At 38.6% G+C, this 25,180-nt stretch overlaps 1 protein-coding gene across 4 annotated transcripts in view; it reads left to right on the top strand.

Moving 5' to 3' along the window:
- The window catches only part of RBMS3 (RNA binding motif single stranded interacting protein 3), a 678,653-nt gene that overhangs the window by 126,657 nt on the left and 526,816 nt on the right, over positions 1-25,180 (top strand). For 3 of the 4 annotated variants that reach the window (XM_087870143.1, XM_045774473.2, XM_045774475.2), the window contains exon 2: positions 18,751-18,923. In XM_087870143.1, the coding sequence (XP_087726269.1) occupies positions 18,751-18,923 (173 nt within the window). The remainder of the gene's footprint in view (positions 1-18,750; positions 18,924-25,180) is intronic. The other variant, XM_087870144.1, reaches the window with a different exon arrangement.

Genomic DNA, 25,180 nt, shown 5'->3' with positions numbered 1-25,180 from the left:
ATAGAATAAAATGAGGGGATGGCTGATGAATGCTGAGAAGGACAATTCCTAGGCCATTTAGAAGTAAGCGGTCACGCCAGAGCATTCTCCTGCTTAATGAAGATGTGCATAACTTGCATCTTTTGTAAATGTAAATTATGCAAATATATTTCGGCCCTTTGAGATGATATTACTCAATAGGGCCCTCTTAAGTGCCCAGTTGTGCTGGAATTTTTGGTGAAAAGCAAGCAAACTGTAGAACTGGCAATTTGGAAATGAAATTCTTTATTGAGTAATAGGTACTCAGATGTGCACAGAGCAATAGTTTTCCTTTTCAGCAAAAAGCATTGCATGATTTTAAATTTGCAAAAATAAATTGGAATAGCTTGCAAACATAAAACAGTAAAAGTTATGAAATTTGGAAATAAGAATTTATATTTTTGTGTGCTAATGGTCAAGGAGATTTTGTGAAAATAGTCCAGAGCCCTTGCATGTCAGTCTAAGGAAGGTGATCTTTAGACTATGAAGAGCATTTCAGGATTTTCCTTTTTTTTTTTTCTTTAAACATGAGGATGAAGTGTGAAGACTAATCTTTGTTTTAGGAAGATAAAACTAAGGCTGCATGCAGGATAGATTAGAGAATCCGGAGCTTGGGAACAGGAAACACAATTTGGAGACGGTTACGTTAATCCATATGTGAAGTGAAGTGCTCCCAGACAAGAATAGAAACAACAAAATGAATGGAAAAGACAGATGTGTGAGACACTGAGAAGGAAGCATAAGCAGGACTTGGTGCCTGAATGAGACAGAGCCATGAAAATAAAAAACAGATGCATCCAGATGTTAAGTCACCAATACACAGTTGATCTGTGAATGATGACTGCTAAATTCAAGTTGAACATTCAAGGCATAATGTCCTGTGACGTGTTCACGCCATGACCTGGGGCAACACTTGATGGTGCTCTTCAGCACAGTGAGCCATCAGGAAAAGTGGCCAGGAAAGGACACCAGAGGACATGGGCTAAAAGGAGGCAGAAAGAAGAGCAAGTGGAAAGGCATAGGTGCAAATGGTCACGCAATATGGGAGATCACCTATTGGTAGAGACGGAGGTATGGCTGGAAAGGTGGGCTGAGGAGTCAGTGGCAGCAGGGTTGCCTAGAAGCTGATGAAATTTAAGCTTTAGGGCCCCTCCTTTTCCCTAGCCTTTCAGTGATTCTCTGTCTAATCTTGTATCTTAATTTTGTATCCTTCTTCTTAAAAATGGTCAGTGATGCACCGTGCAAATTGTATAACTTTACCGCCGGCCAAAGCCACATCCCTCCATTGCCTAGCAATGTGTTCACATGGCGATATGGGTTTAGACATTTTGCAAAAGAAAGATATTTTAAGACCCTGTCTTTCTCCACTTCAGCTTCCCCATTGCACTTTCCATCTTGTCAGGTGGTGATGGGAGAGCCATTTAGTCTGGATTTAATGAGATACATATTGTGTCATCACTAGCTGTTCTGTGGTCAGAATGGTTTCCAGACTGCCCACTGTACTGATGTCCTGGGCATTGCGGCAGGGTCATGCTGCCACTCGGTCCTGTTGTGACAGGTGTGTGGCCCCTGGTGCCTAACACTGGAAGTATATGGGAAGTAGAAGAAAAAAAAAAAAAAGGTTTGTAAGGTCTAAAGCCAAAAGACAGGTCTGTGCAAAATTCTTCCCAAATTTTAGTCTCCAAATTTACCATTCTAACAATTGAGAAACCATTACCATTAATGAGTTGTAAAGCTGAAAACTGTTCTAAGCGATCAGTAAAAAAAAATACATTTCTACCAAGCACTAGAGGACACACAGAATTATCTTTTTATTCTCTTTATAGAAAATATTATGAAACTACTGCCATATGATGAGACAATCAAAGAATATGCAGACAAAAAAAGAGGGAAAATTATCTTGAAGTGTGTCAAGGAGTTAATATTGTTATTTCTAGCATTTTTTGAGTTTGTGTTATCAGCTTGTAAAATTGATGACTTCTCACAACTTCTTTTTCATTCTAAATAAATATTCGCTTTCATAACTAATTTTATATTTATAAATTTTATTCTTTTTATTTGTAAAGAGTCTCTCAAACTGTGTAGGTTCTAGACACTGCAAAGCCTGGATCTGTCCCTACATTGGGGGGGGGCAGATGTTAATTTTCACAAAGTACATAATCTTAACCTTTGGCCATATATGTCTCCATGCTGATCATTTTGGACTTAAACATCTGACATACTCTGAATATTTGTGTTCCCTGAGCATGTGTTGAAATCCTAATGCCCAATGTGATAGTATTGGTTGGGGTGGGGGTGCTTTGGGAGATGGTTAGATCATGAGAGTGGAGCCCTTAGAAAGGAGATCAGTGTTATCATGAAAGAGACCTCACAGAGCCCCCTTGTCCCTTCCATCATGTGAAAATACAATGAGAAATCTAGGAGCTGGAAGAGAGGACCCTTACCTGACCATGCTGGCCCCCTAGTCCTAGACTTCCAGCCTTCAAAACTGTACAAAATAAAATTCTGTTTTTAATAAGACACCCAGTCTGTGGTATACTTTGTTACAGCAGACCCAACAGACTAAGAAAGCATCTGTTGCTTTCAACTTTCATGGTGTTCAGACTTTTTATCTTCTATCATTTAGCTCTACTTTATAATATTCTAATTCTCTAATTATTATAATCAGGGAATATTTATTAGTGGCTTATACATTAGTGGAATACATTCATATTCCCTAATATGCTACACGCAAATTCCAGCCAAAAAGAATAATTCTCATACCCGAAACTAGTGTAACATTGTATACCAACTACAATTGAAAAATATGGGGTGCCTGGGTGACTTAGTCAAGTGTCTGACTCTTGATTTCGGCTCAGGTCATGATCTCAAGGTCATGCGATTGAGCCCTGAGTCAGGCTCTGCACTGGGCGTGGAGCCTGCTTAAGATTTTCTCTCTCTCTCTGCCCCTCCCCACTCTAAAAATTAATTAATTAATTAAAAAAATAAAATGAATGTTACATTTTCTGCATAGCATAGAATTTGAGTAATATATTTAAGTAGAACTTGGAAACTGATTTAAATCGGAGATGTGTGGTTCAAATCCAAGTCACAGTAGACTATATACCAAAGTCAGGAAGATGTTGATATGTAACAGTGTTCTATTTGGACAGTTTCAAGAATTATAACTAGTTTCATTCAGAAAAGTATTTTCAGAAGTACACGAAGGATCTTGAATTGATTAGTTGATTGATTCAAGGATCTTGAATTGATTCAATTGATTAATTGAATTGATAGTCGGCTATCAATACTCCATTGCCAGCAAAACAAATGTTAAATAATTATTTTTATTCAGTTTTATAAGGGAACATATAATAAGATGAGTTCTAGTTCACAGAAAGACCACCTGCTGAAGTTAAAGTGTATATCATGAACAAACTTGGAATGTCAGTGATAATTTCCTAATTTTCCCACTTTCTGTGTACCTTCAATAACAAATAATCTGTAAGATCAGGTAGGGATAAGATACAGGGATATTGATTGGTCACAAGAATTGGCATAGCGGCTACAAACATAATCTTTATTTTCATTCAGTTCATAAACAAGTCGTATCTTTATTGGACCTGCCGGGGTGAGATGAGTGGTTAAAGGAAATGGAACACATTGACTCATGCCATTTTCATCCTTCTAATCAAGAGAAAGCAAGTGCAAAACATGTGTGCTTTATCTGGGAGGGGGGTCATTATCTCTGTCTTCACATAGGACTGAAGGTGGTGTCCACAATAGAAACAGTGACTGAGATTAGAGATGTATCTGTCTGTCTGTCTCCAATTGCTAACATATGACGTTAACTGGCTTTGCCAGAATCCTTGGTGCTGATTGGAATTTATGACTAGTGGAATCCAGTAAATAAAAGGAAACGTGCCTTTGCACATAGCTTAGCCAACCTCAGAGTGTGTGGACAGTCAGCGTTTTAGAACATGATAATACTCCAAACAGTGCTTCTGCCCAGAAGTAGCTGTGCTGGCGTCTCAGGCTTCTTTATGCCTACATTGGGATATTGGCGATTAAGGAGTTCTGCCACTGTAGAGCATAGTATAGTCTGTGCTTCGGGAAACTTTACTTTCCTTTGCTGCAATTAGAACGTTACACCAGTGGAAGCCTGTTTTCACTGGATAAATAATATCCCCATGCCGAAAAAATGTCTTAGATATGAGTTTACTGATAGACCATAATTCTTTTGAGTAAAAGTCACTACTCTGATAGAGAAAGTTCTATGTTATTAGTCTCTTTTCTCATTTTGTTTTTATCTCTATTATTCCTGATTTCTGGAAACCACAAGAAAAAGCAGTCAAATTAATTGCATGTATTACCTTTGAGAACACTGCTTATAAGATTTGACCGTTCTTCAGCTCTCTTTATTCCGATACTTAAAATAATCACCTTTGTAGTAAAAGATGTTGTTCTTTACTTATTATGAAGAGCTTAGGCTACAATAAAAGAAACAGACATTCTCTTAAGAATTAGCATTGAACAGAGACACTGTGTTCTCTTGTACTTTATTGTTTGTTTGTTGTTGTTGTTGTTTTTGAGACAGAGAGAGAAAGAGGAAACGGTGGGGAGGGGCATAGGAGAGGGTGAGAGAGAATATTAAACAGGCTCCCCACCCAGCATGAAACCTGACATGGGGCTTGATCTCACGACCTGAGCCGACATCAAGAGTCACACGCTTAACTGACTGAGCCACCCAGACACACCTGTTCTCTTATACTTTAACAGATGTAAATATAGACCACATTTTGGTGTGTATCAAATTTTTCTACTTATCTTTCCTTTGCTTTCTATCCTGCTGTTATATGTACTGAGAACTCTATGCCACTGTTACCTGCCTTAACCGTTTCTCTGTTTTGTTTCTTTAGGGCTTTAAGGAATAATTGTCCCTGGATATTTTATTTTTTAAAATATTTTCTCATAATAATATTTGGTTTTATATTACTGTTGAATTTACATGATGAATTCTGTTTTACACATGTTGTAGTATAGATTAAATTTGTATTGGTTATCTGAAAATTAGAAGGTTTTGGTCTTTCTTTGGTATACTATAACTTTTCTCTAATTAGACCCCTCCTTCAAGTAAAACTTCTGGGTAGAAATTCTTAAAGCCAGCATCTTTAGGAAGTCTATGTATAGAAACAAAAAAAAAATTTATTTACTCCATTCGCAAATCTATAAGGAGCTATAATTCTAGCCTTTGCTACACTGTACATACATATTTTGTAAACTTGAACAAGTTGTTTATCCACTATCAGCCAAAATTTTGGGTTCTGTAGGATGTTGGTTATAGGTAGAAAGAGTGATGGGATACATATGTGTTTTATCATATATATATATATATATATATATATATATATATATATATATATTTATCATATATATATTTAATACATAAAATTAGCTTGTTAAAATGTTTAACTCCACAAGTTGTTAATTAGCCCATTTCCTGAATTAAGCAATGCTCATAAAACTATTGATACTATGATTTCAAGGAGGCAGCTTTATTATTACTCTAAGTAGTTAATGCTATACTTTTTGCTTTGATGATGGATGCTGTCATAGTTTAGTTTCTTATGTTTGGTTGTCTCTGTTTTGATTCTACTTAAGAGGTGATCAAATCCATGGTGTTAATGTTCTGCCTTCAAAGAGTTTAAAGTAGACCCTGAGTGTTTGTACCTCAAGGAATGACAACATAAAGTTACTTTCTTTTTAAGAAGTTCTGTGTGGGCTAATGAACACAAAGGTTCTCTTTGAGTCCCCTCTTTCTTCAGGAAGTTCGTCTGTTTCCATCTGTTTCCTGTACTGTACCTCCATTAGATCATGGAGATTTCCTAAATCAGGTACACATTCCACCCACGTACTCTCTCATGGTGTCCTCTGGGCCTAGCACCTGAGACAGGGACACTAAGAAATTCGTATTCTGTTTTCCCAGTGTATTCCTAGCTTCCTTCCTACTCAGGCATATAAACTCTTTCCTTTGTTCATGGCCTCTAGGATGGTGGGCCATTAAATAGCATTTCAATTATGGTCACATCCATTTTTTGATGTAATGGGGTGCCCGAGGTGGCTGGTACTGCATGTGAGAGCTGGTTACTAAATTCTCAGAAATGTTGTGAGCCAGTTGTTCAACTCTTAGTAGGTTAAAACCCACCCTGTAGGAGTGTTTACAGAATTACAGTATTTCAGAAATCAGCAGTTATAGATTGGACCTTTTGTTTTTGCTTTTTCCTCACAGCACTGGAATAGTAGCAGTAATTCTGAGTTAGTTTTCTGTTTTGATCCCCCCCACTCCAGCCAATTTGCCTTCTACTGAATAGAACACACTCTGAGGCTTCTCTTGGGGAGGCAAAGGGATGGTCACTCTTGGAAAACTCTTTTAGTAATTATACCTTTGAAGAGGCTTTTATCTCTGTTTGTTGAAGTATACATAGAATTCTCCAAACTGAAACAAAAGGAAATAAAATATTTTTCTTGGAATATTGGAGATGTGTCGTAAGCACTTTGAAATGTATAAATGTATGGCTATCCCATGTTTATGCTGTAGACTATTTGTTACAGTTACCCTAGGGCACATATCATACAATTTACTAGAAATTAGGGAGATAATGAAACTGAAATAAATAGTTTAAGTAATTGTTTACCTACAAAATATCCTTTCAGGGCAACAATTTTTAAAAACCTAATTATTTTTAGAGTTAGAAGCTATGAAATTAGTAGAGCTTATTTTCTGTATATAAAAGTCCTTTCAGTTAAGTGCATGGACATTTAGTAGTTAGTGTGTTATTTAACTGATCTAAGCTTTTTCCACTGGCAATAAGATATATCTTATTTTAATGAGTACTTTCACAATTTGTAGATATTTTCCTAGACTTTGTGTATTCTAAGAATGACTTCCCTTGTGAAAGTTTGTATTTATCTTAAAAAATTCTTCTAACAGTCTTCTGATCAGTTTATCTGAAGGCAATCAGTATCAGTCGCTAAAATAGTACTAATTGAGCCTAAAGTCTCATTGTAGAATGGCATTTCTTGATTTCAGATTTAGGTAATTTCAGCTGGACAAACATGAATAGACTTTGGAGTGTAAGATTTTACACTAGGCAAACCAGAGTTCGCTGGATCATTCAATAGACCGACCAATAGTCCTCTTACTCAAAAGAGCACTATTGTTCGTGATAACAATGAGTATTGTACACTGCTTTAGGATTTATGTAAAAATAATAGCAAGCACCCACCGAGGGCTTATTGTGTTCCCGGCTTTATTCCCAGTGCTTTACACATAATCATTCATTTGAAATGTCTAACAATCTTCGAAGGTAGTTATTATCCCCAGTTTCACAGATGAGGAGACTGAGGCAGAAGAATTTAGGTAATTTGCCCAAGGCCATGCAGACATTAAGTGCTAAAGCAGGACTTGAACTTGGGTGGTGTGGCCTCAGCATTCGTGCTCTTAGTCACTATGCAATAATAATAATAATATTTCTTTCTTCTTGAGCCTTTGGAGAGTCTACCAGTCAGAGGCAAATGCCCTTTACTTACCAGTCTCTGAAGCATCAGTCAGGTGTCTAAAAAGAACAAGAGTAATTTGGGGAAAGAAAAGCAGCACTGTCTTATTAGAGATAGTTCGCTGCCTTGATTGTGGAGAATATCACTGGGCAAAAAGTATGTCCAGTATCTCCTACGACAAAGAAGATGCACTAGAAATGGGATGTGTCTATACTATTTTGAACATTCTTTAAGGTACAAGGCAGATTAACTTAAAATATACTGAAAGCGGGAGACTTCCTACAGGTTTACAAATATGAGAAATAAAAGTTTGAAGGTATAAATAGAAGTTTCTGATTTAAAAATTTCAATAAATCAGTTAATAATACAAAATGCCCAATATTCATTTTATTATCCGATTACTTTTTATTGAACTTGAACATTAATTTATGCTCATAGTTATCATCTCATGGCCCAAAACACATTAAATGTTGAAAATATATTTGCGGAAAATTATCTGCGCAGGTGCTCCTTCCAGTTTTTATAATGAAGCAGTTATTTTGCATGTATTAATTGCTGTTGCATTTTTGATCTGTGTTGCAACATTGTCTTCTTGAGGAAATTATTGTGTTTTATAGTCCAAATTTCTTAGATTTAGGACTTTTGAAGCGTAGGTTCTGTTTACATTTAATTTTGCTACATCAATAAAATATGAATGAATTGGCTAATAAAACAACATCACTATTTTATGTCATGGAATATAGGTTATTGTTAATGAATTTGCTGAATTGCCTCTGTAGTTCACTGTAAGAAAGCATTCTCCTTTTTGGCCTTGCTTCAGTTTAGAGGGAAATAAGATCGGTAGAAGAGCATATAATACGTGGGGAGTAATGGTGCTCTTCCTTTGGGCTACGCCGGTAAAGTAGACGATGTACTGAAAATGCAGAGCTTCCTCCTGAGGCAGGAACTTGCCTGCCAAAGACAGAAACATTTATTCTGCCCCAGCAGTTTATCTCTGTTGCTCTTCTTTCTTGGTATTAAGAAATTTTAAAATACAGATGAAACTTTGGTTTTAATGAAAAACAAGTAAAATCCATCTTGTGCTTCTCACAGATTATATTTCACTTTCCGGAAATAGCTTTTAATAACTTCCACTTTGGCCAAGGGAGGTATCCAATGAAAGACAGATTTTATGTGCCAAAATCTAGACCCACTCCTGAAGGAGAAAAACCTTAAATATGGTCTCTACTGGAAGGAGATTAATTGTACTTGTCAAAACCCTATGGATAACAGCACAGAGATGGTGACCGTAATTTTGCTCCGCACATTTAGGTACTGCAGTTGTGTGGAGTAGTCTGTGGAGATGATGCCTTGTATCTGTAACAATGGTCTCCATCAGTTGTGTTCAGTAGAACTTTATGTGATGGTGCTAATGTTCTATGTCTTCCCATCCAATAGAGCAGTTAGTAGCCACGTGTTTTTGAGCAATTGAAACATGGCTAGTGTGACTGAGGAACTGAGCCTTTTTATTTTAATTAATTTACATCAATTATATTTAAAGTTAAATAGCTATGTGTAACTAGTGGCCGCCATCTTGGACTGCACATATTTAGAGTTCAATCTGGAATTAACTGGAGTGAAGACTGCCTTACTGCAGGTTCTAAATTTGTCACGGAGTAGCTGAACAACCTTGAAGAGTCATTTAAACTACTCAAATCTCTGGATTCTCATCTTCGTTATGGGGGTAGTGATAATAGCTACCTCCAGAAGTTCTGAGATCATCTAAATAAAACAATATAAAATTCATAGAACAATGCCTGGCATGTAGTGTATGTTCAATGAACATTAATCATTGCTATTCTTGTTAATTATTTTATAACCTTTTGTGGATACTTAATTACTAGAAACTAAAAAGAGGGGTAAATGAAATGGGTTTAAAGTAATAAAAGGAAAATGCTATGATATGGGGTGGAACTTTAGGTGACTCCAGAGGGATTTGTGAGATTTAGATAAATAGAAAATAATCAGAGGATGGCCATATGTTCCAAGTTTCTTTGGACAGTCTCCATTTATACCTTGTATCCTGATATAATTATCAATGTCTCCCTCTTTTGCTCTTCAAAGTACTTCAGTTTGTAAGATACACTTTAGAGTCACCTAGAAAAAGACATAAGAATGCAGCCCAGGCATTCTAAGTGAAGGGAGGAAGACAAAATAAAGTATAAATTCAGATGTTACTATGGTGTGGCAACAGAGGTGAACGGGCACTGGAAATAGAGCAAAACAGGGTTAGATGGGGGCTGGAGAGCCATCATGGATGTGAGATGAAAGCCTCAATAAAGAAATCAGATTCTACTGCTCTTGTTCTTTGTGCTATTATTGCATTTCTCCTAAGTCAACATAGATTTAATTTCAGAAAAAGTAAATTCTGATCTAATTGGACAGAATCATTTAGTGGATCAAAAAAGTCTTAATACCATTTGGTGTTCTGATTGGCCTTCCATTATTGGTAGTAATTTTTGTTATACATGGTTTGAAACAAAATGCTTCACTTCTATGACCCATTAGCTACTAGTAACCAAGTCAGTAATATGATTTGTTAATATGGAAATTAATCAAATTGAGTGGAAATGGCTCATTATATCTGTTTTCATGACTGAAGAAGAAACTTTGAAAGTGTTCATTTAGTCACAGTAACGTACTAGGGCAACATATCTTATAGTCATGCCCTGTAAGCTGCATCCGCCGGTCCTCGTTCTATTTAGGATAGAGTACATAATAAAGCTAGGGCAACTAATTGTTGACAATGTTACTGATTGTAGTTTTCAGGAAACAGATTATTGGATTAGGGAACATAGGATATTAAAAAAAAATAGGAAGTGAGTCAAAATAGAGATTATGGGGAAAAAACTAACCTAAAATAATTAAGTAAACATGTCTTATAAGGTAAGAGGAGATCTTTACACTCAAATAGTTACACTCAAGTAATAGAGTCAAATAGTTACACTCAAGTAATTGACTCTTTGTAAGATCTCCTCTTTATCTCCAATTGCCTTTGGAATTGAGATGCTGACCATTGGCTCTCCCAGAGATCTGCACAAGCAGTTATGGTGACCTGTTCTGGGTTTTCAGTCTTTCCCCAGTGATTCTAGCCCACTACAAAAGCAAGTATTTGAGTTGATCTCTGAGATGCACCCAGGACAAACAGAACAGAGGTCCCATCCCAGGATTATAGTCACTTTTGATATTTCTGGGGGATTCTAACAATTACTGTCCGTAGAATAGATGACATTGTAATCTCTACCTTGGGTACCAATCATGGCTCATTTTTTTTTCTTTGCTTGAGGAATCAATCCTTATTAATATTGGAATCATGAGCTATTGGGTTATTTTCTAGTGTAGACTTGAACTTTAAATGAATGCCATGAGTTCCTCAAATTTTGAAATGTATTTTAATTTTGCTTATTTTTCCTTAAAGAGATCAAGAGTTGGCCAAATTAAAGGATGGATGGGAGCAAAGGCCAGACGTCACCAGCATTTGGAGAACTGAGCAATCTTTATAAAAGGCCATTGGCATCATTTATAGCAGCCACTCGTCTCTACCTTGTAAATTTGTTAATGAAATTGGTTTATAGGTGCTTGAAATGAACAATAACTAGTTCACTTGTGTTTCCAAGTACCATGAATTTTAAAATGTCATTTAATATCCAAACCTCTGAATGGAATTCAATGACTTTAGATTAATCCTATTTGTAAATAGCACAGAGCAATGTGTGATTATGCAATCTGCTGAGGTTTTTAAAAACTAATATTTACTGCAAAAGTGAATCTCATCCTAACAGAATTTTAATAAAACCTCAATAGTGATTTGTAAATACCTTGAAACGAATTAGTCATTCAATCCACAGTGATTGTTTCATCAGTGCTCAGTTATTACTTTTTGATTCTCGATGAAAATGACAAACCACAGTTCTACTGACAGTTTCATCTCAAGAACAGTGGCTCCCATGCTTAAAAAAATAAGCGATTGACTGTTGTAGCACCCCCTGAAAGGTACATTACTCCACCTGAGATTCAGAGAGCAGTGTTTCTTTTAAGGATCTGTGTCGTCATGATGCTGGTGAAAATACTAAGATCAACAAGTATTTATTGAGTATTGACTCTGTGCCAGGCACCGTGCTAAATATTTCATGTGTAATTTATATATTAAAGCCTCACAGCAGTCTTATGAGGTGAGATCATCACAATTCCTATTTTACTCGTGACTAGAGGTTTAAGTGCCTAGTTAGTGGTCCAGCAGGATGCCCAGAGGGCAATGTGGAGCTCTTAAACACCAGGTTGCTGCTGTTGACCGTGGCCATTACCAAGAGACAGAGAATGTGCAAGTGATTGCCTTTTGTGAGGAGTCTTGGCCTTAATTGCTCATTTCCGTATCTGATCTGTGGGCAGGAAAAGAGAAGTGGGGCAGGTTTTCACCAAACTCTATTATAAAAGGTGTAATTGAAACGATTGTTTTCTATAGTCGTATTCTAAATAATGGAGGGGCAATTGCCTGGCATAAAATTGCAAAGCTGTAATATATGTGGTTCGTGAAACCATGGCTAAAATCGCATGTCGTGCCTTAGATACTCGTTTAGCTGCGTTTATTCTTGCTCGCATGGACAATATTTGTACACACACTCATTTGAGGCTATTATAGGCACTCCAGTGACTGCTACAGTTCTCGCCATGTCTCCTCGCTCATGTTGTGTTCACACTAGAGGAGAGGTCTGCAGAAGCAAGGTTATGTGGAAATTATACCGTCTGGGAGAGGAATTCAATAGCTTGCAGCAGTGTTATCCACCGAGCAATGGATTGCATGTGTACGTGCAGGCTAAATAATGTATGATTTAAGACAGGAATGTGGTTTGTATTCATTTTTGGATAGTAAAAGACTTGGCATGTCAGTCCCATGGGAGACTTTACCCAGGGCTTTACCCTTGAGTGGATAAAAGAGTACAAATTCTATTGCACTGGAGATGAATAAAAACAAATTGGGGAGACCATCAGCAGAACAGACTGCTGTGTGATGGAGTCCAAGGCTACTCCAAAAAACCACCAGACCAACTGCTTCAGGATCCTGCCAGCAACCAGATGCTGGGAATAGAATTGACTGCAGTTTGGCATCGAGGCCCTGTGATTCCCAGCCAAGGGGAATTGCATGCAAAAAATATTTAAAATTCTTTTTGTAAAAGAGTTATGTTTTCAATAAGGGGAAGAAGTATGTTTCAGACCTGGTGTGCTGCAGATGATATTTGGCATACCAACGTCTTAGTTACGGAGGGTAGAGGCACGGGGAGGTGAACACCGTATACTTGGGGGTAAGAAGTTGAACTTGGGTGGGTGAGGAGGTTTCTCAATGAAGTGGGTTGTAGGCCATTATTACTATTATTGTTCCACGAGGGGTATTGTATTGGTATTAGTTCTTCAAGGAGAGGGGCCGGATCTATTTAAGGCATTGATTATTGACCAGGAGTGCTTTTCCCCTCCCAGGGGGCATTTGACGATATCTGGAAACATTTTTGGTGACCACAGCTTGGGGGGAGGGTCGTGCACCTGTCATTAGTAGTAAAGGACAGGGGTGCTGTTAAATATCCTACAGTGCACAGGGCAGCCCCCCACAACAAAGAATTATCTTGTCCAAAATGTCAATAGTGATGCGTTTGAGAGCTCCAGTTTAAAATGAGCTAGCTAGTGTGTGTGTATTACAGCCCTGCCTTTTATTCATCTAATATGTTTGACACGGTATGAAAGATGATCTTTAATGAGTTGCTTTACCCTATTGATATGGGAGCAGCATTTATTGGCTATATCGAATGCTTTCTGTTAAAACATCAAAAAAGGGAAAACAAACAAACAAAACCATAACTCATATTCCTCATATTCAATTAACCTCCAAAATACATAGGGGTTAAAAACACAACGAACCTCCCTCCAGACCTACACACACAAATCACACATTTTATAGGAATGTAGGAGGACCCGGTTGATTCACTTCTCAAACTTGAAAAATGAGGCATATTAACAAAGCACACAAATGAGTCAGCTCTTTAAGGTGATCTAGAAGCCCGTTCATTTTCCTGTTATCCAATCACACACCATGAATCTTGACAAATGAACCCACTGGTTTGACATTATTTGAAAACTCATAACATGCTTGCTTCTGCTGGTCACTTCCCCTTCGAAATTAAATTTTAAAATGGACTTCGTTTAAATTCCGATAGAGGAAAAGGCATATTAACCTCCATCTTGACTGTATGCTGTTTACCTTCATCCTTCTTTGCCTCTGCCTTGTACTTGGATGCACCACGGCCTCTGTCAGTGTCCTCCTCCAAAGTTCACGGTCAGAAAGCCGTTCGTGTGTACTGGTGCCTGTGCCCTTAATACGTAAAGTTCTAGAGTGTGGAGGGGAGGACTGCGTGGCTTCTGGAGTCAGACTTCCTAGGTTCAGGTTGGGGCTTGGGCTGTGTGACCTTGAGAAGGTCATCTGCCCGTCTTGCACTTCCGCTTTCCCATTTGAGAATGAGAAGAGTATTATTTGCCTCATTGGGCTGTTACTTAAAATGCTTAGGAAGCACACCGCCAGTGCTACCTGTAATTATTAGAATCATTATCTTCCAAAATGGATGTCAAGACATTTTATTTAATTTCCCAGAGAGGACACTGGTCCTGATTCATGGATGTGGCAGCCCCAACACATGGTTCAGAGGGCTTTCACCCCATCCCGTGACACCGAACGTCTAGACCCTCCCAGCTGTGCCGCTGTGAATGCACATCTGAGGGAAATCTGTGTACTTGCCAAGCATGTGCAGGTTTAAGAGAAATCCGATCTCGCTCCTTCAATCGAGTGCCATCTGAAGGCCCTCTTCTGAAAATGTGCCGTTCTGACTGGTCCTAGCCAAGCTGACACTGCAAATTCATAGCACCTCCCTGCCCTGCTACGGCGTTCGGTAACCCCAACTGTGAGTCCTCGCTGCTCCTCAACAGGATTTATAAAGTGTGACTCTGAGCAATATAGCAAAGTCAGTTTCATCTGAGGGAAAATAAATTCTTTTTTTTTACTAACATTTTAAAATTTCTTCCTCTGTGCCCCAAAATGATTTAAAAGCTAATGGATGATAAAATCCCAAATCCATCTGAAGACAAAAGAATTGAGAAAGGAATCAGAGCCACTTTTAATTAGGAAAGTGGTTGCTGTGACCCATTAACCTCTAAAGATTATTGCTCCTTTTTTTTTTTTTTTTGAGATGCTGTAGTTTGGTCATTTGTCTTTGGCACCAGAGCATACAACAATGCTTTTTGCTTTTCACAAATTAATTCATTTAGGCCTTTGCATTTGTCAGACGTTCCGGGAACCTTCTGCCAATGTTTTGTTGATTAAAGGATGTGTGTTTGGAAAGTGGGTGGAGAGGAGGGAATTTATAATTCTTAACACCAAAGAATGATTTACAATGAGGACCGCTAGCTGAATCATTCAGTATATCATCAAAGGATGAATGAAATATTAAGGATTAGCGGGAGATGGGCACTGGGTCTTAAAATCTGTGGGTTGATTGGCTCAATCACACTGGAAAAGTCTACCTCTTTCTGCAGAACTTCTAGAACTCCCAAACAAGAATAAGACGTAGAAAACCACTTTTGATTGTGTATTTTTTTCAAAGGGCTTTTGAAATACATCATTTCTCCACAACAGCCTGGTGCTACTGTCTCTATTTATAAATTACATACCTCGTTTCCATGCACACAAGTTCCCTATGGTCATCACAACTTTGATTTGGTTTTGACTGTTTTGTTTATGTATTTATTTCGTCCTACCGAATACATCGGGCACTTTGGAGGGCATATTTATTGTTTTAGGCACCATGCAATTTACTAAATGGTATTCTGGCTATGGAAAGGCTTACAAAGACCCGTGAGGGTGTGGGGGAGAAGTAAGTAAGCACCCATTGAACATCTTGTAGAGAATGCTTTCTTATTTGATCAATCAAGGACTCAGTCTGTGCAGGTCCATCAGAGCTATCATATAGATAAAGCTGATGACTTTTTCTTTTTTTCTTTTTTCTTTTTTTGTGGCTCCCCGGTAGTTTTAAAAGCTATGCAATGGGAAAAACTGCTTTAAACAAAGTCTCATTTTACAAGAAGCCTCAGTACAGAATGGAATTCAAAGAATTTGGAGAGAGGGGAGGTGAAAGTGGCAACAAACAGCTTTTAAAAAGCCCTGGGAAATTTAAGAAAATAAAGCACATAATGGAAATAAAAGATAAATCCCATCTGTCCCATTGGGAGGTACAGAGAGCAGGATGCTGCTTTAGCAAGGACTTGTTGAACACCTACTAAGTGCAGGACTTGTAAAGAGATAGAGCTTAAGTGTCAAGGGGCGTCCAAGGAGCAAAACGGAATAATAATAATAATAATAATAATAATAATAATAATAATAATAATTCTTCTTCTTCTTCTTCTTCTTCTTCTTCTTCTTCTTCTTCTTCTTCTCCTTCTCCTTCTCCTTCTTCTTCTTTTTTGAAGATTTTATTTATTTATTTGAGAGAGAGCGCGCCTGCACACGTGTGGGCAGGGGAGGGGTGAGAGGGGAAGCAAAGGGGAAGGTACAAGCAGATCTGGTATTGAGCATGGAGCCCAACCCCAGGCTCTATCCCAGGACCCTGAGATCATGACCTGAGCAGAAATCAAGAGTCAGACACTTAACCGACTGAGCCACCCACGCTCCCCAAAATGGAATTCTTAGATCAAGGAGGAATAGTTTTTCATGCCAGCCAAGAAACTTCATGCAGCTTTATGCAGATATTAAATTCCAAAAGGCAATAGATGTATTTCTTTTACTCAAACACTGGGGACAGAAAGTATTCTCCTGTGTAATTTGTTGTAAAATTCCACAGTAAAAATGTTGGTAACAAATGAGGTAATACCTAAGAAATGGTTGACAAAATGTTTATTTCAAAGAAGGAGGCTCTGGGTTTTGCTCCTGTTGTATCTGTTGTTCCCCCCCTCCCCATTCCTTAAAAGAAACTGCCCAGGACACTCTTGACCAGTTTGTGTTTGCATTAAACCATTCTGTCTTATCCTCTCCCTCACTTTCCTCCCTAAGACGAGAGCATGAGGGAGGAAGGTTCAGATGGTAGGTCTGGTGGGTCTACAAGATGGACCAGACCCTGGCCTAGGAAGCAGTGGGAATTCAGAGACAAGTATGCTTCCAGCAACCTCTCGGAGATTTTGGTAGCTGACTTTGTTTTGAGATTTACAATTAAGGAGCAGATGAAGCTAATACTGAAGCTTCTAGTAGGGGGGTTGGTGAACGTCAGCAACACCGAAAGAAGTGGGGTCATTGTGCTGGGTGGCTGGGGTGGGGAATTGGGAGATGAGAAAGCAGAGATAATGAGTTTTATTTGACATACTGCATCTAAGAGACATTGTCCTATAGCCAGTTAGAAATATGGACTGGGGCAAATCTGGTAATTCTGGAAGGTGTAAAACAGACTATTATAGCAAGAAACAAGGCTGGATACTGCTAAAACTTGGCCTCTTGTTGCTGTGGGCTAAGTGTTGTGTTCATTCACTTATTTATTGTACACGATACAGCTGAAGTATTTATTAAGCACCTACTTGCTGTTTGATAAGTACACACCTCCCACCCCTGATAAAACAGCTAATGTATCTTCAGGTTAAAACTTGGCTGAACATTTTCCCACTTGATAAATGTGTTCATTGTGCCTTTAGGTAACATTGTAGTTTATGGTTGAGAATATCTGGAATAGTTATATAGACTAATATCAGTAGCAAGACAATTAAGAACTACTATTATTATCATGATTATTATTCTTGCATTTTTGTTACTGCTAACATTTATTGTGCACTTACTAATTTCCAGGAATCATTTTGTTTACATTAGCTCATTGAGTTTTCATAGAGACTCTGTGACATACTATTGAGAGTACTATTTTTATACTCCTCATATTAATGAGAAGGTTGAGTCTCAGAGAGGTTAAGTCACCATCCAAAGGTCACACAGCCAGTAAGAGGCATAGCAGGGTGCAAACCCAGATATTCAGTGTAATTTTTGAACTTTTGCAGCTTTGCCCATTAGACAAAGAAATAAAGTATAGTGAGTAATATATCTACTAATTCTGGCATGTATAGTTATAAAGACTCTCACATTGCATACTCTAAGTTGCTGGGGGTCATTTTATCTTTTTATGTTGTTATAAAATAGTTTGACAGGTTAGAACAATAGTTCTCTACGGAGGGAGATCCCCTACTCCCCATGCCAGGGGACACTTGGCTGTGTGTGGAGACATTTTTGGTTGTCTCAACTAGAGGATGGGTGCTACTAGAATCTGGTGGGTAAAGGACAAGAATGCTGTTATGATCCTGCAATGAAAAATGGAGGACGTACAATGTAATGAACACGAAGGGCCCCACAACAGAGAATTATCCCCTCCAAGTTGGCCGTGCTACCTAGATTGAGACCCTAGAATAATTCAAAGGGAACCTTGACTGTAGTGAGAGATTGATGGCTCAGTATTGCAAACAAAGGGCATTCACCATGAAGAAACAGATTTGGGAGTGGGAGAAAGAGGTAAGATAGATTCATCCATCTGTTTGTTCATTCATAGATTCGCCATTTATAGAGAGGTTTCTATGTGTCAGGAGTTATGCTGGAGTGGGATGGTGAAGACAATAATGGAAGGAAGTGTGTCTTTTGTGTTTCATTTTGTTTTGTTTTGTTTTTTTGGAGAGGAGGAGGGAACAAGGAGTAGAGACAAAGCGAAGATGTGTGGCTGTTGAAGCGAGCTAGAAGCAGGACTTTGGTGCCAAGAGTGAAAGAACTATGTTCTTGTAACAGGGAGGGAGGTACCATGCTACTTTACAGGTCTCAGGAGAATTACAGCAGACTAGCTAGGAAGCCATATGACACTGTCAGGAGCACCTGGGAACTTCTTTTTGTCCCATTTATGGCTAACTTACACTGATCCAAAGGCAGGTCTGGGGTAGGGGTGGGGGGTGGAGCAAGCGATCTCAGGAGTACACAGGCTGGGATATAAAGATGTGTGTGCATGAGTGGATCAGAGAGGCCGAGAAGCTTGCATTGCTTTCGAGTTGCGCTGCTGGCCTGTGAATAGGTGCTGGCTTTGTTTTTCCAGTAACAGCCTTTTCTGTTTCCAGCAGTCCTATGCACCAGCTCCCCACCCCATGGCTCCTCCCAGCCCCAGCACAAACAGCAGCAGCAACAACAGCAGCAGCAACAGCAGCGGGGAACAGTTGAGTAAAACGAACCTGTACATTCGAGGCCTTCCACCAGGCACCACTGACCAGGACCTAATCAAGCTGTGCCAACCGTAAGTGCCCCTCTGCTCCCCGCACCCTTTCTCACCCCCACGCTGGCTCCTGTGCTCTCAGACCACACAGGACTCAGGTTTGCACTCGGTATTCCCCTTTACTGGTGTCTCAGTGAGGAAGACTCTGCGAAGACTTCAACTGAAGGGCTAAGTCCAGCTTATGTCAGCAAGCGGGATTTGTGTGCTTTTTGTTGGGGGAGGGGAGGTTCCTGAGCAGGCATCCCTGGGACTGCAGGCAGATACGCAGGTATTGACCAGAAAGACGATGAGCAAACATTAGTTGGGCTTTCAAACCCCACATGGCTGGTGGAATCCGAGGTGAATTTCATAAAGGTAGCTGCTGTTCTGCAGAAGCATTAGCGAAGGGAATCTCAAAAACTTGGAAGTTTTCAGGACGGTGACCTCCCCTGTTGCAAAGCTTTTCTGGCCAGTTCTTGGTAAATATAAGTTCAGCCAGGACCAGATAATTGGGGAATTATAAAACGAATACTCTGGTTTCCTTGAAAACATCTCTGTCTACCTCCAGTGAAGCTCTTTCCCACCAAGGCCAAGAACCATACTTAGCAAGAAGTTTTGGATTTGCTAGGAAATGTGGTAGTGATTAAACGCCCTTCGGAAATGTTTTTGTTAATCTCTTATCTACCAACACTTAGGTTGTTGACTCTCTTATTTCTGTGCAAATAGAATAAACATATTTAGGTTTGCCCTCTAAATGAAATTAATAATGGATAATGAATTAAGACTCATGGACCTGTATTTTTAAATTGCTGTCTGATTATTTTTAAAGGAATATCGGTACAGCTATTTGTCATTTGAATATGCCTTAGCTGGGTATTTTTAAATTTGGGGAAACTATTACTCAATTTTTCTTCTTCTCTTTTGCAATGCTTTCACAAGAAGGTTGAGGGGATATTTATATTGTAAATTTTCCAAACTCTAAAATATTGAAAGAGGAAAGCAAAGCGGACAGTATTTATTTGTCTTTGTTCTGGATTTTAAGATTGGGAACAAATATCAAAACACCAGGAAGAGACTGATAAACCAGAACACGAATACATAACTCTATAAGCAATTAACAAAGTAGTACGTGTGGGTTACAGTGGGTGGGGGAGGGGGGCTCTTGCTGTTGACGACCTTGATTTGTGAAGGAGGTAGGGCAAAACTTGGAAAAAGAAATATTTCCTTAAAAGCAGTTATTTAAACAAAAGGAATGTGCCAGGGCTAAGACATATAAATATATGTTAGGTTTTGGTCTGTGAAATGTTGGGTTTGGACTTGGAAGGTAAATAACTCAACTTTTTCCTGGTGTTGTTAGAAACACATAGACTATTTTGAAAAGTAAGAAATTTCGGAAATGTGAAAGATTGTGGACTTTATGTTAAAAGCTTCAGAAGAAGTATCTCTTAACGGATGCTGATAGGAAAAAGGGTAGCCATTATCTCTGACTCGTATTGGAATCTCATTTATAAAAAATATTGGCGGGCTTAAGGAAGATATTTTCTCTTTGTTCTATACCACTCAGAGAGCTTGTTGAAACACAGATTTCTGGGCCCAAGTGATAATGGCTCACCAGGCCTGGGATGGAGACCAAGAATATGCATTTCTAACAGGCTCTCTGGTATTGTTGCTGCTGGTTTTTGAGAAGGAGCACTTCTCTCTTCAATAATATGGAGACCACTGACTATTTCTAACATGTAACATTTATGAAATTAGTTTATGAAGGTAGTCGAGGTGGAGTCCTGTTCATTAAAACCCACTCAGCCACTGTGGGACTTTGAGGCGAATCACTTACTCTCTTTGAGCCTCAGTTTCCTCTTCTGAAAGAGTGGGTTGACTTTGATTATTTCTAGGTCCCCTGGACTACCGGTGGTGTGTTGGAGCTGCCTCTGACTGGTGCATTAGGATCAATCGTTAAATATTCAGGAATCCCATGTGTGGTGTGTTCCAGACTCAGTGGCTTGAAATCAGCCATGGTGGGAGTATTTACACCGCAGGAGCCAGCAAGCCGTAGAAACAAGGGCAATTTAAATGTTATCTTATGTTTTCGGAGAGCTGGTTTCTGAACACACCACTGATGTAGCATTAGACTACAGATTTCTGTGTCCTGTGTCCACTTTTGATAGAATGTTGCCAGAAATGTATAAATGGAAAATGTCACCTAAAAGCCTGTATTGATGTTTTTAACCCAGGAAAGAGATTTACTGACACGGAGACATTATTTTTGAGGGAAGAAGTTCTGTTAATGTTCTTCTGTGCATCGGAGAAATTGAGAGAATGCTAAGAGTGAAGAGGGGACTGGTTACTTGTTCGTATTAGATTTTGCTGGCTAATAAGATCGGACCCATGGTATTGTTATTATAAACATGTTTGTGGGTTCTCCAGTTACTGAAGTGGTCTGGACCTGGGATTTATTGCTCCGATTATTTTTCCTAGAGAATTTTGGAGAACTGATGTGATCAAGCCACATAATGTAGAGGGAATAGCTAAGAGATCTGGTTTTGGGTCCTGGCTCTGCCATCAACTGGGTGTGTGGCCTTAGACCAATGCCTTATTTTCACCCTAACTTTGGTTTCCCCCATGTATGAAATAATGGGTTTACACTTGATAATCCTTTAAGCTTCTTTTACCCTAAAATTCTAATATTTCATTGCGGCCCTCATTATTATTTAGTGGTAAAATCTGCTCTTGGATACTTTTCTATCTTTCCCCAACCCCGTTTTCCAGTGTTGGCAGGGCCACAGCCTGCGTTGGTTTAGCTATAGTGGTAAGACCTGTTATATGGGGGTGCCTGCAGTAAGAGACCGATGCAGGTCACTTGTAAAATCACGTTTCCTCTCTTGTAGAGTTGGTCTCTTGCATCGGTCATTAGTATTTTACATTCATAGTTTTCTAAAGATTCAAATCATTTTATATTCCTATTACTCATCCAACACTTTAAAAACATCTTACCTACAAACATAAGATTTGTAGGTTTCAATGAACTTGCCACCAGGATTGATTTTTCATGTTTATTTCAATGGAATTATAAGTATTTTACAGTTAGTATTTCCTTATATTATAGGAAATGCAGTATTTGCTAATAACCATAGTAATAAAATAATAGAAAAAAACAGAGATATACCAAAAATAAGCATAGATATATTGAATTATCTGGTATTACAGTACAGTAATCCATATTAATACTAATGAACGGCAAGAAAATGATATTAAAGAAAAGAAATTACATTATTTCTCAATGTATAATCTGAGAGCAAAGTCTTATTGAGGGATTCTATTCACATTCATCATCAAAGCTTCTATGTTCAGATCACAAGTAAAATCAAGGAAAAGAAAACAAGACTAAAAACTGATTTCACTCATTGGGAAACCTCTCTAGTTATGTTTCGAATGAGTACATCACATGGTGTGTCTTATAGGAGATACTATAGTTAAAGACTTTGTAATGTCTTTATCTTGAGAAAGTTCAAGGAACTTTATTGTGTTCTCAATCAAGAAATATTTACAGAGCACCTGTGCTGCATGCCAGATACAGTGCTGAAGACTCAGTGGTGAGTAAATTTAGACAAAGGCCTTGCTTTAGCAGAGCTTATATTTTATTAGGGAAAATAGACATAAGTGAAATATTCATATAATTAGATATGAAATTTCAACTAGGGGCACCTGGGTGGCTCAGTCGGTTAAGCATCTGACTCTTGATTTTGGCTCAGGCCATCATCTCAGGGTTGTGGGATAGAGAGAGTCCTGCATTGGGCTCCACACTCAGCGGGGCATCTACTTCTCTCCATCTCTGTCTCCCTCTCCCTCGGCCTCTCCCACCTTTCTAAAAAACAAAACAAAAACAACACAACTATAAATTCAAAAAAAAAAAAAAAAAAAGGAGAGGAACTTGGAACCAAGAGTCTTTATCACATGGGATCTACCTGAGTTAGGGCAACGAGCAAAGGAATCTCTGAGGAAGTGACAATTGAGGTAAGATCAGAAGGAAGAATGTGTTTTACAAGTGGGGAAGGAAGGTAAGAGCATTCCAGGCAGAGCGTCATGTGTGTAGAGCCAATGGTTGGAGGGAGCATGGCAAGATCAAGGGGCTGAAAGAAAGCCAGTGTGGTTATAGCAGAGACAGAGAGGTAGAGTATGGGGCAAAATGAGCTGGAAATATGGAAATATGGGATAAGGTGATTTCTTTGTGGATCATGTTAAAAAATGTGTTTTATGTTAAGAGCAATGGAGGAAAACATTGGCTTATCATAAACAGGAAGGTGACCCCGTCAGATTTTTGTTCAAAAAATTCCAGCTGTGAAGTGGAAAGAAGGCATCCCGTGAGATCAGGGGACAATCAGGGTAGGAATAGTTGAAAAGCAAGCTGGAAGAATAATTTAGTCAGAGAAGGTGTGAGGGTTAATAATTGTGGTGGTAGACTAGTTATGTGTGGTGAAAGATGTCTTTTTTTTAAATGCACTTATTTTTCCATGAAAAAAGAAAGACTTGAGAGACAAGTAATCAAATGAACTCCGAATGAAACCGTGAAGTGGCACGGAAGACCCAAATCAGTGATTTTTTAATCTCTTTTTCGTACCTACTCATGAATGGGCCATCAAGATATTATTAAACATTTAAGGACTGCAATATTAAGAGCAGTAAGGGCAAACATAATGAAAATCAAAAACTCCTATTAACTATACAGTTATATTCGTGGGAGGGGTTCTCTTTTGGAGATCATGGGTGGAATTCTTGGATTATATACCCTTTGTGCTTATCTCAAGAGGAGGAGATGTGGGGAAAGATAAATTTGACTTGAGAGGAGAGAGAAAGAGAAAGTATTGCAACTTCTGGACCAAAATTTGGGTGGTATAATCATTTTTTACATGTAAAACTATATTTCCTCTCTCAAAAAAAAATTGGTAACTTCTCCGATATGATTGTAAACGTGCCCTTGAAACATATTGAAATTGCTCTTAAAAAAATAAAACCACGTATTTAACATAATAGAATTTAAAATCGAAAACAAAAATCATGATGCATTTATATTTTGTACATCTACAATATCTTTTATCTAACCAACCTTAAGACTTTAACTGATTTTAACTAATACATTGCCCTGAGAAAGCTCTGGCCGTGTATTGCCTCACTTCCAGTGTTGAGGACAACACTGCGGGGGTACAGAGTGAATTGTTCTTCTGTTACAAAGTAAGCATGCGGAAAGTGCTAAGGCCACCTGAGGCAGAACGAAGGGAAAGTAGGGAGACTCTTGACTAGGTGCACACGTATTTCCAGTCATCACCAGAAGACCAGAAGTCTGCTGTCCTGCCCTTCGTTTTTCTCTGTAAATGTTCTTTGCTAAGTTATGACACCCTAGCATTGCTCCCTTTGAAATGAAGCTGTAAATGTCGCTTTAGCTTTTCACAAGAGAGGAGAAATGCCCCAGATGAAAAGCCAGACCAAAGTAAGAGGGTTTGAGCTCCAGAGCTGAGGGTCTGCCCAAGCTAATCTCCCCGACTTTCACCCAACCCTGTGGGATGTCTGCTCAGGGTGTGTGCGGGACGCTGAATAGTTACAGCAGACTCAAGTGTCATCCGGGCTCTGAGTGCAGAGTCCATTATACATGGTGTCAGACAGTTTTGACAAATGCACCGACACAATCAAACCTTTTATCAATTTAAAAGTAACCTTGTCACAGTAATCTGTCAAACTGTTCAGATACAACTAAAGGAAAACAAGTCATCATGCACTCCAGAGTAACGGAGTAAATAAGAAAAATGTGACTGGAAATTTCTTTTAGTTCTTTCCTACTGTGTCAACGAAGATTTAAAAGTTCCCTCTAATAAGACCCAAGGAAATTTATTAGTAGCTTTCTCCTGAAAGTCAGACTCAAATTACACGCGGCTGCTTTTGAGGTGTCATAAATCTGTATGGAGGCAGGTGTGAAAAGGAAGTGAATTTGAGGATCTCTGAACCCTCCTTTGTGTAATTTAAATGAGACAGTGCCTTTATGGTCCAAACTAGATGTCTAAGTCATTGAGTCAGCATAGATCTGATACTTGATTACATGTATTAATTCAGATTTATGAACAATTATATTTGCCAACTATGAATTATAAACCGGACATAGTATTTGGCTTGTAATTAATTGATAATTATCATTAATAAGGAATCATTATGTTTATATATATTAGCAGCATTTATTGTGTATTACGTAACACATATTCTAAGTTTTTATATTACCTCATTTAATGCTCAAAATGGCCTTATGGGGGCACCCA

The sequence above is a fragment of the Ursus americanus genome, chromosome 20 (assembly GCF_024610735.1).
Source record: "Ursus americanus isolate L20-20 chromosome 20, mUrsAme1.1.p, whole genome shotgun sequence".
Taxonomy (NCBI): domain Eukaryota; kingdom Metazoa; phylum Chordata; class Mammalia; order Carnivora; family Ursidae; genus Ursus; species Ursus americanus.
This window is presented reverse-complemented; position numbering and strand designations above follow the sequence as displayed.